General features: G+C 41.2%; 1 protein-coding gene across 1 annotated transcript; it reads right to left on the reverse strand.

The window, feature by feature from the left end:
- Positions 1 to 2,751: 2,751 nt before the first annotated feature.
- Positions 2,752 to 9,939, reverse strand: LOC307043352 (hyaluronan and proteoglycan link protein 1-like). Its single transcript, XM_079687737.1, has 4 exons — positions 9,630 to 9,939; positions 4,401 to 4,745; positions 3,579 to 3,881; positions 2,752 to 3,359 (listed from the first exon to the last, which is right to left on the reverse strand). The coding sequence occupies exons 1-4, from the start codon at positions 9,757 to 9,759 to the stop codon at positions 3,073 to 3,075; spliced, it is 1,065 nt and encodes a 354-aa protein (XP_079543863.1). The 5' UTR covers positions 9,760 to 9,939; the 3' UTR covers positions 2,752 to 3,072.
- Between the last annotated feature and the right edge of the window lie 5,003 nt (positions 9,940 to 14,942).

A 14,942-nucleotide genomic window follows, 5' to 3' on the forward strand; every position in this document is an offset into this window, starting at 1 on the left:
ATGGAATTAACACTGAATTCTGTGAATCACAATCAAGCTTTGCAGAGGATCATACCAATGTTCAAAGTAGTGTCGCTTCTTGCCCCTACATAAACAAATCAGACATGCAACAAACCTCTTGGTCGACAGACAGTACATTCAGGGGGAGTGGAAAGGAAGTGGGAGATGTGAATTATAGCTAACATATGGAGTCAGAATTGGATTAAGGACGCTTGTTCTGAAATGGCTGATGCTGCAGAACTGTGGACTTGCAATTACAATATAGTTTTCCGATAACATGGCTGTTTGTGGCTCCTATGGAATGTAACATATTTGTCATGCCTTCATGGCCGTGCATTAAGGAAACAGATAGTTCAACTGGGTGTAAAAACAGAAGCTGCTTTAGTACATTACAATGCACCGCTGTTCCCACTGGCCTCTTTACACTGACTGGAAGTTGTCAGTGATATCATAATATGCCTAATATCAAAAAGCAGCATTACCAGTGTAATAACATCAAGTTGGTTTATGTAATCTTCATGTCAGTATGGATTGCTGGTTTTTACTGTGACTGCCAACTGATGTCATTAAGAGCAGACTTGACTTGTGATTAAAGGCGGCTCCTGGGTGCCCCAGCAGGAGTAAAACCATACTCTTACCTCATAAAATGTCTCATGGGTGATCAGTGGAAAAACCTGGCCCTCTCAGCGCATTTCTCTCTGGGATTTAACAGGCTTACTCGGTTTGTTTGGGAAAGGAAACCCACCCTGGCTCCTGATTTTGTTTCCATTTGCCAGGCGTCTAGTTAGTTGCAGAGTATATATCATTCGCTCGCATTGGAGAAGCTTGCCTTTTGGGCTTTCTGAAAGAAATCTTAAATTGAAAGAACAAACATACTTGGTAAGTTTTAGAAGGAGATCATGTTTGGGCATTATTCATTCCATAATCTGCTATATTTTCCAGTCACATTACTTACTCTGGAGTCCTGTAAGTGACAAGCTTTTTGGATGTAGCATCTCCAGACTTCATGGGAGTCAGCCAACATTTATTGGTTGAAGCCACAAAAGCAAACCAAATAAAATCACTCAGCAATGAAACAGAGGTGGTCCACAAGAGCCTCAATTCACAATTTCTCACCGATTAAACTGTCTGTTTCTAGCATAACCAAACTAAAGGAAAAAGAAAAGTCCACTATGCTTAAACTGTACAGGCACAAAGTGTGCATGAGTATAGTTTACTTCTCACATTTGAGGATTCAATATCATAATTACATTTCTCTATGCTGAAAAAAATGTAAAACCTTTACTGCAAATTCTCAGTTTCTTCTTTTGCTATCTAATATAGCTTCCACTGAACAACAAGCTTGCTTCAATGGACTTTTTACCACAACACACATTTACATTTCACTGCTGCATAAACCTTAATCTGACCCCATTCCCATGCATTTCCACAAGCAGTCTTAAGCACTGTGTTACTATACCCTTTGTCTAACTTAATGGTGGGCGGGCATGCTGGCACTGAATAAAAAATGCCAAAGAATACATAAATGTGAGAAAAGTTTAATCTTAAATCCTCTCAACGACATGGGTTCATGCCAGATACATGGCCCCTTATTTGGCAGCTTTAACAATACTGTTGCAATCTGCTTAAACCTCTACGTCCTCACATACTGCATGTTGATTTGGTTGTAGTTGAAGTAAAAAAAGAATCAAATTTAATGTAAAAGTCGTATTCTTTATTTCAAACTGTTTTTTTGTAAAAAGGTAGCCTACATGGCGATAAGATACAAACATGTCTTCACTTTTTTCATACACAAGTGTTTACAAATGCACAAATGTGAGACAAGTTTTGCTTTTAAAAACAAGTAATCACCATTTTTTCACATGTAGTTTGCAGTAAGTACCCCAACTCAGTGCCCAGGGTTACAAAAAGTAAAACACGAAATATCAAATCATTTTTGTAACGGTACCTAAAAAGGGTGCTGTCGTCTAGATTTCTTTATTACCAGATAATGGTTCAGATCATAGTTACCGCAGCATACTTTTAATGAATCGTTTAACTAAGAGGGACCGCCAGTATTACTTACTGTGATATTAAATGCTTTGTTTGTCTTAGGGAAGGACTACAAATGTGAGGGGTATAAAAGGTTCAGGGTATCAGAGGAAAATCTGTACATATTCTGCATTCACTATGGCTGAAATCGTGCTGGTTTGTATTGTTTTCTAAAAACTAAATTTCACCCAAAATAATCTGCAAGTGAGAGAATTAGTTTTTCCGTCTTTAAAAATAAACATGTCATGGAAGAAACTATTACAACATGTTTTATAATAAATGTTAAAACAAGCATGGTTACAATAGTACAACTGTCTTTCAAATTGTAACAAAGATGATGTAATGGGAGCTATAGATGCAGAATAGATCACAGTCCATCAAGACATTTAAATTCATTTTCTTGTTAAACAGTACATTTCTCAGGTTGAAAATATGTCTAGAGCTTTACAGGGCAAACAGAGCTTTACTCTTATAAGAGAATGATCCAGTTTAATGCTCAATTAAATCGCTCAATAGTGGTAGTTTTGTTCATGAGTCTTTAATCAATCTTAGGTATTTCATCGATGTGATACTTGATAAATGCATAGCTTATTACATTGGTCTTTTCTTAAGATCATTTTCAAAGCAGCAAATATCATCTGCACATGAGCATGAATGCTATTAATCTTGAACTTCACACATCTGATCATTCAGTGGAGGACAAACCAAACTGAGATAATGTTTCACAACAATCAAGTTTTAATCTCTGTCACATCACTCATATTAACAGTGTCGCATTTACCCCAACAGTCTGTTTAAAATGAATGAATGCACAGTCGAGAAAAACAAAACTTAATGGCTACAGAATATGTTGTCAGTCATTGCATATGGAAGTAAGATGTACAGTATTTGTTTTTAAGGAGTTAAAGAGGGTTATCACAGCTTCAGAAAGGTATTCATGCTAGGTAAGATCCAAAGCTAATCTGCTTTGTTGTTGTATTTATTTGTTGTGGTTGTTGCTGCTCTTTGGTGGTTATGACTTCCCTTTTCCTAGCTAAAGCCTTACTGCTCCTCGAAACAGTAGACACCATAAGACTTTTGAGTCTTGTCTGGGAATCCAAGAAGGCGCACTGCAGCTTCTTCGGGACTGCAGTTCTTGCGGGGCCTGGAAATGGGGTAGCGGACACTTCCGTCAGCCAACCATCCGGCATCGCAGCGATCGTAGCTATCAAGCTTCCAGGCGGAGTATATGTGGCCCACCTTGGCGATCTCTGCACCATCGTCTAAGCATGCTTGCACGGCCTCATCAAAGGTCAGCCTGTCGGGTTGAACCAGCCAATAGAAACGTCCTGCAGCAGAGAGAGCAAAATGAATGGTCTGGAGAAAATATAACTATTAGTAGGTTTCAAGTAGCGTTGAGTATCCTCTTCCCACATTGGTCTACCAATCTAGGCCATCGATAGTCACATTTTTACAGAACCATACATGTCATGTGTTTTCTGGTGTAGGGACAATGAATATAAAATGTATTAAAATTAGAGAATGGTTAACAAATAAAAAGAACTTACCTGTGAGAGCACTAGAAAAGCAGAACACGTCAAATCGGCTGATCTGTTTATCACGGCGGCCATAGCTTCTCAGGCCTGGCCCGTTGTTGGTACCTCCACAAGGCCCTCTGGGGTTGTTGATGGGGTACTGTACTGTGCCATCACTGAGCCAACCAGCATTGCACCAGTCCAGGCCGCCCTTCCAGGCATCAAATAGCTGATCAAAGGTGGCGACAGAAGCATTTTGCTTCTGACAGGCCTGCACAGCATCGTCGAAGTTCAGATTGTAGCGGGCAACAAGTGGGGTATATGGGAACACAACGCCTGAGCAAAGCAGAAAAGATACAAATGTACATGTGAAGTGAAAGGCAGTTGTCTCATACGCCAAAAATTTATAATATTGGGCTTCTCTATCACTCTGCATGAATTAAAGGATCGTCTTATGTAAACTAAAGGCATACAATGTGCTAATAATTAGACACCAAAGCAATCAGTCGGTCAGTTGTTTGAGGACATGGGCTGTAAAACATCGAAAATGTGTTTCCGTTTACTTTTGTTGAACACTATTAAAATGTAATCTTGGCTGAATCATCACCGCAGTTTGGATGTAACAGCAGAGGCTGATTGTTTTCTTTCTTTTTGTTTTACCACAAGAAAAGAAAATGTGGATGTTTTCAATAACTCAAGAAAGAAAAATGTGATGATTAATTCTGATTCATGTTTTATATGGAAATGTATGTGCATGACTGTTGAAAGAACTCCTATTGTAATCACAGTTGGTATATTAACTCATTCTTAGGCCTATCCCTAAGATTAGCTTCACAACAGATAAAGAGGATTTACCGTCAATCAGACCACCCAACATTTCCAAGGAAACCTCTTGCATGTAGTCTTCTACTCCGTTGATGATCTCACAGTGGTACTTTCCTACGTCATCCCTGGAGAAGTCAGTTATTACCATGGAGGCATCTTCATTGTCGAGCTCCTGCAAAAAGACACGGTTCTCGAAGCCTCCATAGGTTTTCTTATGGAATCCCATTGAAGTCAGAACAATCTTATTCAGTGCTTCATCATCTTCCACCTTGGTCCATTTGATCCGCATACCATTGTTACCAAAGGCCATGGCATCTTGGGACAGGAGTCTGCAGGGCAGAGTGACGTTGGAACCGAGGTCTGCGAATACCTTAACTGGAAAAAAGGAGAACATTATATAACCTCTTTGAGATTTAGAGTGGTAGTGATATGGATTATGATACTTGTACATATGCTGGAAAATATGTTTTATTCATTTGATTACAGCTCTATTTTAAACTTTGTTTCCAAATATTACAGCTACAAATCTAAACAAAAAGACCTTTCCAATGTCTACCTCCTTTTTGGTCACCCTTTTTGTTCATGATTGTACATCACGTTATGGCATGTGTTTACTGTATGTATTATTGTAAACACAGCATACACTCTTTCTCCCACAAAACGTTCAAAGACTCTTAGTGTAGCCTGTTTTGTTTTATTAGATTCAGTATTGGAAAGCAGCCAGTCGTCAGGCCCTGGAGCCAATCCTCCTCTTCAGTCTCCTTCCTATTCTTGTCAATCGTGGTTCTAATAAACCTTTGGTTCCTTAGCATTAACCTTCAAAATAAAGCTCTTATCTTTCATCCACTGTATCTGATAAGATAATGAAATACAGAATTCAGCTGTCGTAATTTCAATCATATATATGTGTTGCACTCCTGTCCAGAGTAGGCCAGCCTTTACCCCTCAGGTCATTTGTTCCTCTCTATGGGTTCCCACAATCTTGCTGACCTCCATGTTTAGACCTCACAGGGCTTGCTTAGTTAAGAGGACCCCAGCCAGCAAGGCCGACTGTGCCAGGCAATAATAAGCACCAGATGGATGGATGTACACAACCCCTGACCCCCACCACCGCAGGTACAGCCTTGAACACTCAACCTTGTAAGTTGAGTCAAATCCTGTCATGCACAGGACTTGTAAGAGAATATGGTAATTATATACCTGAATAAACTTGCTTTGTGGCTATAAGTAGTCTGCAGGTATAACTAGTTATCTAATGCAACCAAGCCGTTGTTGGAATCCTGGTTCACTGCCATTGCCATGTCTTGTAGTTTAAAAAAAAAAACTTGCTCTGTTTCAAGTGGTTTTCCTTCCAACTTACTCAAAATGGATGAACTCAGTCTAAACCAGTCTGTTTCTCTTTTCTGATGGATGATGCCAGTGTTTGTGTTTGAGGCGACTCAGTTAAGTAGAAACACCAAAGCCATGAATTGAATACTGTGTCACTGGCTCCTCAACAGGGAAATGTTTCCCAGATGGGAAATACAGGAACTAATATGAGCCACTGGCCTGCAACCACAGACACACACACACACACACACACACACACACACACACACACACACACACACACACACACACACACACACACACACACACACACACACACACACACACACACACACACACACACACACACACACACACACACACACACACACACACACACACACACACACACACACACACACACACACACACACACACACACACACACACACACACACACACACACACACACACACACACACACACACACACACACACACAAATATGGACGATGAAATTGCTTCTAATCAACCCCATGCCTAAACTGTCCCAAACCTCCTCTCTAAGCACACAGTACACGTGTGCCTGGACTTTATTCAGTGGTGCTAAGATCATTAGTATTGAGCTCTCCTGCAGAAAGATTTAATTAGCAGAAGCAGTGCTGACATACCTACTCTACCCTTCAGTTAAACCTCTTGCCAGTTCTTCTTCCACTTCTTTTCAATTTATTTTCATTACACTGCAAACGTTCTCATATTCCAGACTACTCCTATTACCTCATCATCACACCCAGTAGCCCCATTCACCTCTTGACTGTTCACTAAGATGCCAGGTATTTTATGAGCAGGCTAAACCCCCTTTTTGCCACTGCTAATTACTAATGTCTTCGAAAGCAGATTTTAAAAGCAGTCTGGACAAGGCTCCCCTTGCCCATTCTGTCAGTGAGGAATGACTCACAGCCTCGCAGTGCCTCATAAATTCTCCACATGAGTAGTAGTTGCATGAGGTGCGTTTGAAACCTGTAGGACCCAGAATGACTAATCCGCTCATCAAAGCCCTGGCCAAGGTGAAGCCGATGGTGACGTCAACACCAGCTCACCAGATGTGCAGCTTTCAGACATGTATGCCTTCAAATGTCCACAGTTTTAAACATTACTTGGTATTAAGGAGAAGCTCAAACAAAGGAGTTCATTTTGCTGTATTTGCTCTGAAACCAACCCCTGCATGCAGTTTCTAACCCTGTAATGTGAGATAGAAGGGGATTGATTAAACATCAAAGTGCCAACATAATGCTGAAAAAAGCTTGAAATGATTTACGGTTTACAGACCAACTTAATACCTTATAGATCACTTAATGTCTCTTTGAAATGGAGAAACCTTGCAGGAACCATTACCTACAGTAATGGTTCCTGCGAGACAGCAGTAGCAGACAGAGGAACAGGCATGTGCTCCTACAGTTACCAGCAGACATGTCCCACGGGAGAATGTGGCCCCGACCATGCTCACTGCACTCATAAAGTAGCAGCCTGTTGTGTGTACTTAGCCTTTCAGGAGAAGGAAGCCATTCTTTTCGTTGTCACACCTCACCCACATCCTATTTATATAAGTCTCTCTGAGGTCAAAGGCTGTGTCAAATTGTCAAATTTAACAGAAAAATGTCTGTCAAATAATTCTGAACGGATTCCATCAGAAATCTCTGTGGGGTGCATGCGGCTTGGGATGAAAACACAGCAAAGTAAATGAATACGTGGGCATGACAATAAAAAGCCCCACAGCTGCAGCCAAGACCCGCTGCCATTTTATGATCGAGCACAATTCTCTCTGACTGTGTTAAAGGAGGTAATAGCAAGGGATTGGAACCATCTGCTTCATCGTAACACCAAACTGTAAATGAACAACAACATTACTGTGGTCCAAGTTTACTCAGTGACCTGAATCAACAAAAGTGTAATTATGTTGTTAAAAACCCTAAGCATAATTTGCACTTTAGGTTATTGAATGAACAAAATGTTAATTTGGCTGAAATCCCTCCTCTGTGAAAGGATGGAAATCAGGGAGGAATCACATCTTTATGCAACAATGTGCCACACCCACTGACAGAGCATCTAGATGTGGGATGATTTGCGATATCTCACAGCTTTGTTTTGTTCTGCTGCTGGCCTCTTTTGTCAATATGGAAACATAATTAACAAGCACAGCTGTGACAAACACAGCAGGCCAACTCCTACACACTTATTCCAATAAACTCTTTCCTCCTCCCTGTCATGCAGGACATGCCCAGGGTGTGGGAGTGCATGGCTCTTTTGGGTACACTTTTGCAATCCTCACGCATGTACAGCAGACTATCATCAATGTCTAACGCTAACACAAAATGCAAAAGCACCAAAAATGCTCCGTGGCTCCGTCAACGTCCTATCTCCTAGCCTAAACACATTTTCAACTGAGCCCCCCGCCCCAACCCATTTCCGGCCAAGCTCCTTTTTCCCACCCAGCCCTAGCAACGGGGCCAAGCCTCAGTACCCAACAACTACATTGAGCATTAGACTTAGCAGACTATTACCTCACAGGGAAAGAGAGTCATTTGGCTGCTGTTCAGCATGGGGCCCTATACGTTTGGCTGCGGGACATTAATCTTAACTCTGCTCCTGTCAGGCTGCCTGTTGCCATGGTGGATTTCCACAAGCATCAGCGCCAGAGTGAGTCAGTATAGGTATAAGAAAAGGCAACGCCCCGTGAACAAACTACACTGCTCATATAGCCAATAAAAGCTATACTATATGATTACGTTTCCCTGAGCCTTGCCAAAGTGTTTATATCATGCAGACAATGAGGTCATATATAAACATATTTGTACTGTATAGTCACACACACACACACACACACACACACACAAACAAACCTGTGACATCACTGGCTAATGGGAACATTTCCAATGTTTATATTAAGTGAGTGAAACTTTTCTCCCCATAGACAAACCGTTTCCTCCCGTCTTGGAACAGAGAGAGCTGAGAAGCCCTTAATTTGACATCCACTGAGTCAGCTAGCAGGGCTGCTGAAAGCGCATTAAATATCACTCATATGATGATGAGCTCCTAGCTTTCTTTCACCACAGCGGTATATATATATTCAGGTTGATGCAGCAACCATCTCAGTGTGTCATCCTGAAGGCTGATGTGAATTTGAATTATGAAAGCCTTATGATGGAGTGCAGGTGCTCTGCGATACGGACATCCTTCTAGGGTTTCATTTGTGTGTCTGCCGCAGGAACAAGCAGGACAAACCACCGACCAAATTACAAGAAAAATGAGAGAAAGCCAAGACTTTACTGTGGGAATTTCCTGACTGTTTTGGCACTCTAGGATTTATATCCAAAAATGGACAAGTAGTACTAGCCAAGTTTTAGCCACTGAGGAACCTGTGACTAATTTTAGTACACACAGTAGTATTTGTGGTGTGGTTTTCATTCAGTAGTGTGGGGAGTGAGCCTGAATGGTACTGTCATTTACAGTTTACAGCCAGTTCATCCTGTGGTCGTCTGTTTGCAGCTTGTCAATGGTGAGTTACACTGTGTGTGTGTGTGTGTGTGTGTTTGTGTGTGTGTGTGTGTGTGTGTGTGTGTGTGTGTGTGCGTGTGTGTGTGCATGTGTGTGTGTGTGTGTGTGTGTGTGTGTGTGTGTGTGTGTGTGTGTGTGTGTGTGTGTGTGTGTGTGTGTGTGTGTGTGTGTGTGTGTGCATGTTACCCCAGAGACTCCTCTGTTACCTACTGCTACAAAGACCCTGTTGTTACACGAGGCTAAGATGAGGTACCACGTGTTTCAGGTCCTTTACATTGATCTTTTTCCTTTATGCATGGTAAGAGTCTTGCACACATACAGACATATGCATTCACAATGGCTGGTTACAGACTCACATATTTAAATATCAAATTTTTTATATGAATACTTTTCTTACCTTGTAGTTGGGATGCAGAGCCTGTTGGCAGACTGAACGCACTGCCAGCCAGGGTGAGGGAGATAATTGTGATGCACAGCAGACTCGTCATTTTCTCTTTTGCACAAAAGGCCCTCTCTAGTAAAAACATGTAATATATAAACCTTGATAGGTAAAAACTGCACTGAGTTGTCTTAAATATTTTAGGAGAGCCAAATATTAGCTTTTACAACTTTTCCTCTGCTTTATATTAATTTAGCTGTCCCTCTTTTGTCTGTCTTTATGCAGCAGCCGCCGGTGGTGCTACTGGAAAGTTTGGGCTCCTTAGAGGTCCTGACAAGTGGCTTTTATTGTAGCCTTACACGATTGAGACCACTCCCCCTCCCCTCAGCCCATCACCATGCACAGCTCCATACTGGCTCCCCTTTGCCACATTATTTAGGAAAAACTCCCTTCTCTTCCCCCTGAGAGACCGAAGCATACAGCAGAATTACAAGTTCAATTACCCAGCAGATCATTATCCAGAGTGTTGCGTGCATTGAATCGAAGTGAAACTACAATTAAACCATTAGTAATGCAATGCACAAAATGTTAGACAACTTAGGCATGATCTTTTTTAGTTAAGATATCAATTTAAAACTATTTTTGCACCACATCCATTGTCACATGACTAGGTATGTTATCAGTTTAATAACTCATTCTGGTGTACACCCCCATTTAATCATCACACACACACACACACACACACACACACACACACACACACACACACACACACACACACACACACACACACACACACACACACACACACACACACACACACACACACACACACACACACACACACACACACACACACACACACACACACACACACACACACACACACACACACCCTCCTCCTCCTTTCCTTCTATATTGCTCTCCTCTTCACTTTATTTCCCCTACCATTCATTCTATACAGACATTTGCAGCCTATATATCTTTTGTTGCAACATCTGTAAACGAGAAGGTAAATGCCCAATTAAGTTGATAGCCAGACTCCCAGTTGGACAACTTCCATGGTTGCTGTATATATTGTGTGAGAATTTTTATCAGTTTTGTCTGATGCTGTAGCAGAGTAACAGCAGAGTAACTCTAAGTGCATTAACAACCAGCCATGAGCACAGGGAAGCTGTGTGGTCTCTCTTAAAAGTTTTCTCAGCCACCCAGATTGTCTTAGGATGATGGCAAGACTGGGAGTGGAGCGACATGCTGCAGATGCTGTTCTGGACCTCTCCGTCACTAGAGTTGTTACAGCTGGGACAGCTCAAGCTGTTTTCTTTCTCTCTGTCCCTCTCTTTCTCTTCTCTGCCCCGTCTGCCAATCTTTCAAACCCCGCAGAGATGTCAACAGAATACATGGTGGGCCTCTGTTGTATATTCTAAAGTCCCAACACACCCTGGGCACATCCTCTCTGCCCCTGCCTCCAAATCCTCTGGAGATCTATAACTTTTACATAACATGGCTAAAGGTCCCAGTACTCAAAGGTGAAATTATAAACATACTTGGCTCCAGTGTGAGGGCACAGAAACTCCAGACACAGACTGTGAGTTTCAACTAGAGCTGCAATCACCTATGGCAGCATCTGTAAGATACTTCGCGAATATCAAAGCCGATGTAGACCCCAATTATGGCAATTTAACTGTTTACGGCAAGATTGCTGCCTAAAAGCGAGCGCTTCCATACCCTCCAGCAACCAATCATTTGTGAGCACATTATGTGTTAACATGTGTTTGAAAAGAAAGACTTTTTTTTTTACAATATTCCCATTCAGTCATGCTTGACCAAAAAATACAAAGAAGAATGGATTAGAGCAGCTTTGGTAGTGTTCGTGAAGGGTGTGCACTGTGCATGCATGATGGAAGTGTTACTTGGCTTAACATGTGTAGCCAATCCATCAACAGATATCTAACTCACATTATGAAACTGTAATATTTGGGCAGTCAACGTAATTGTTTTTGAAAGAGCTTGGCAACTACAGTGCTGATTTGGGTTTGGAGAAACTACATGGCCTGCACTCATTGCTGAATTTCTGCTCTGCTTGAAAAACCGCTCAGTCTTCTATTCTGATTAAACATGAGTGATTAAATGCAACATAATGCTATTATTTACAGCTGCCTAAAGGGAAACACGTACAGTACTAATAATGAAAAACTATGACTGATTCATAAGCAGCAATGATTGGATAGATGGATAGATATGTTTTTTTTCCTTCCATCTGAATGTCTTACTCGTACAGGAGTGAACATAATGATGGATTATTGTCCAGACAAAGACCTGAACTTTGGCTACATTTCCTTCCAATTTCAGGTAGATTTCACCAGCATTTCCAGATGATTACAAAAAATGATAATGCAAATTCCAATGCAAATCCACCACACTGGGTTAATCAATATCATGTTGGCGTTGTTCTCCACTCGAGTTCAGGTTCTCTGTTTCTTGTGTCACATTTCTTTTATGGGCGCCATGATCACTTCGCCAAGTATTTTTTGCAATGTGAATTTTGACATATTGGCTATTATCAATACTTTTCCGCCTTGGCTTGGAATACAAAACTTGAAAGTATTCATAAACAATTGGTGGATAGAATTGCAGCAACTCAAACTAAACTGTCCAATGCATAAAATACAGTATTCGACTCCAAACATTTAGGAACCCACAAAGTACTTTTAAAAGTATACTTTTCTAAATACATAGACCTAGCTCTAACCTCAAACATGCGGTATTGAGACATTCTGTTTGGCAAATCTAGAGTAGCCCTGCAGATTAGTATTGGCATTCTAAATGAATATGACTTTTCTGGTTTGTGTAAGATTTTGTTATACGCCTGTTCATACAAGACAGAGCAGTAGTGGGACATGTGTATCTACTTTTGCCCATTTCATAATACTGTATAATCATATGCATCTGTATGCAAGCACATTTGGGAGTACAGAATGTACTGGCCTATATAGATGTATATTGAATGTCTACTCAGATGAGTCCCACCCAGAGACTTCTTCATGGGTCTGCTGAGTCAGAGCCAAGCCTCATGGCCATGAGCGCATTCACAGCTGGCTCTCTGCAGCCTGAGGTCCCAGCTCTTGGACGGATGGTACTATTCCTATTAAAACTTAGCGGGTTTTTGGGTCCCGAGCTATCAGAGGCACAAGGAAAAGATGTGTTCAGCAAAGTGACAGTCAGGACCTTTGGGTGCCTCTTACTGTATATAAACCTTTCCATACGGCTGTACAAGAAAAGGTCAAAGCTGAACATGCATGGGTTATCCCCTGTTAGCCTTATTCACATTAGCCAGCACCAAACATGTGTTCCTCATTATCTGCACACACGTGATAAGACTTGGAAACTATTTTGTAGATGACGTGGGGATAATATGCTTTTCGCTCCTGGTAATAAGATGAAATAATGAAGATGGTGACTGTAGGGCTTTAAAAGGTCTGGGTGGGATGAGAAATCAAAAGTGTACATACGTGAGCAGAGCAGTTCTGACGCCATGCAGCTGGTGTGTCACAGTCCCTTCTCAACATTAGATCAGGGAGGCACAGAAAGAGCATGTTTCATGTTGAGGTGTGTAATGGATTTTCTCCGTCATCAAATCCTGAGCAGAGATTGTTTCACACATGGTGGCTTTCACTTGGCTTCTCTGGCCATTCTATGGGCCATTTTCTGTGCAGTGGGTGGACAGGGCGGCAGTGGATGCAGCGTTGTGGAACTGGGTTTTGGTCAAAACCATCAATCTGCGATCTTCAACACAGAAACACAAACAGCACTAAAGAAACCCAACAGCTTCAAATGATTCTCCACAGCCCAGTGGATAACAAATCACTGACATGTACATTGTCCTGTATTATGTTATACAGCTTGTGTTGTATTTCTCATACGAGTGCCTGGTTTCTTGAGACTGAAAGTCACATTTCTTTCAAATATCTGTATGTCTACTTCAAGAAAGAAAAACAAACGTTTACCTGCAGAGCAGCACTGGTTCAAATTGTCCTTGTAAGTTGATTTGACTGCTCCTTATTTTGGAATGTTATCTAGTTTAGGGAACACAACTGTAAATCAGTCCGTAGAACCCATAGAACAATAGTGAATATTTGTTTTGCTATATTATCATCATATAAGACCTGTGTTATCTATCTTAACATGAACACCTGACCACACGAATTGAACTGCTTTACATCATAAAATTCTGCTGTGTCATAAGCAGACATTTGTTTATGCTTTTCTCTCTGTCTCCTTTTTCACCTCTTCCATCTGATGGTTTGCTTTCTTCTTTCACTTGGCTGCCAAGCACTCACCGGGGGGCATGTGGGTGTATGGCTCCATGTTAGCCACAGCTGCAGAAGACTGTGGGAGAGTCTCTGCTGTTACACAACTTCACTCCAGTTTTGTGAACTCACAATCATGTAGTCGATGGTGGTTGTTCAGCTTTAGGAGCCTGGATAATGTCCTCAACCATGATTACATTTTTCATTATTACTTAAAGGTCACCTATTGTGCAAAATCCACTTTTTCATGTATTTTCTATATCAACATGTGTCCCCTCTGTGTAAAGAGATTCTGAAAGTTTCAGGTAAAAACATTTGCTCCCTTTTTGTCCTGATCCATTTATATAAAAACCTGTCTGAAATGATCTGATGAGATTTTGGCCACTTTATGATGTCATAACGATGTTTTGGCTTGTGTAACCATTTGTGTACCACAAAGAGCACCTTTGTGTTCTTTTAACCAAATATCTCTCAGAAGGGCGTGGGGAGGGGCTCCTTATTTTCACCTAAAGTAACAGACAGAGAATCAGCACTTTGGAAACAGGGCTGAAACAGAGGGGATTATGGGATGCTGCAATGCACGATCTGTTTGGTCTTTCAAGCCAAACACTTCAGAGGCATGTTTTGTATATATCTGAGACCTATAATATATTGATGAAACACAGTATAATAGGGGATCTTTAAAGGCATTGACATTTGGAAAACTCATATTTTGGAGAAACAGTAATACAGAGAGATATTTATTACATCTCATACAGTCATTATTTCTTATAACTAGATTAGTCATCTGTTGTAAACATTTAACAAAAAGGGTTTGTAAGAACGAAATTGGCTCACACACATAAACACACACACACACACACACACACACACACACACACACACACACACACACACACACACACACACACACACACACACACACACACACACACACACACCCCCACACACACACACACACACACACACACACACACACACACACACACACACACACACACACACACACACACACACACAA

This window comes from Notothenia rossii, assembly GCF_949606895.1.
Source record: "Notothenia rossii genome assembly, chromosome: 6".
Lineage (NCBI taxonomy): Eukaryota > Metazoa > Chordata > Actinopteri > Perciformes > Nototheniidae > Notothenia > Notothenia rossii.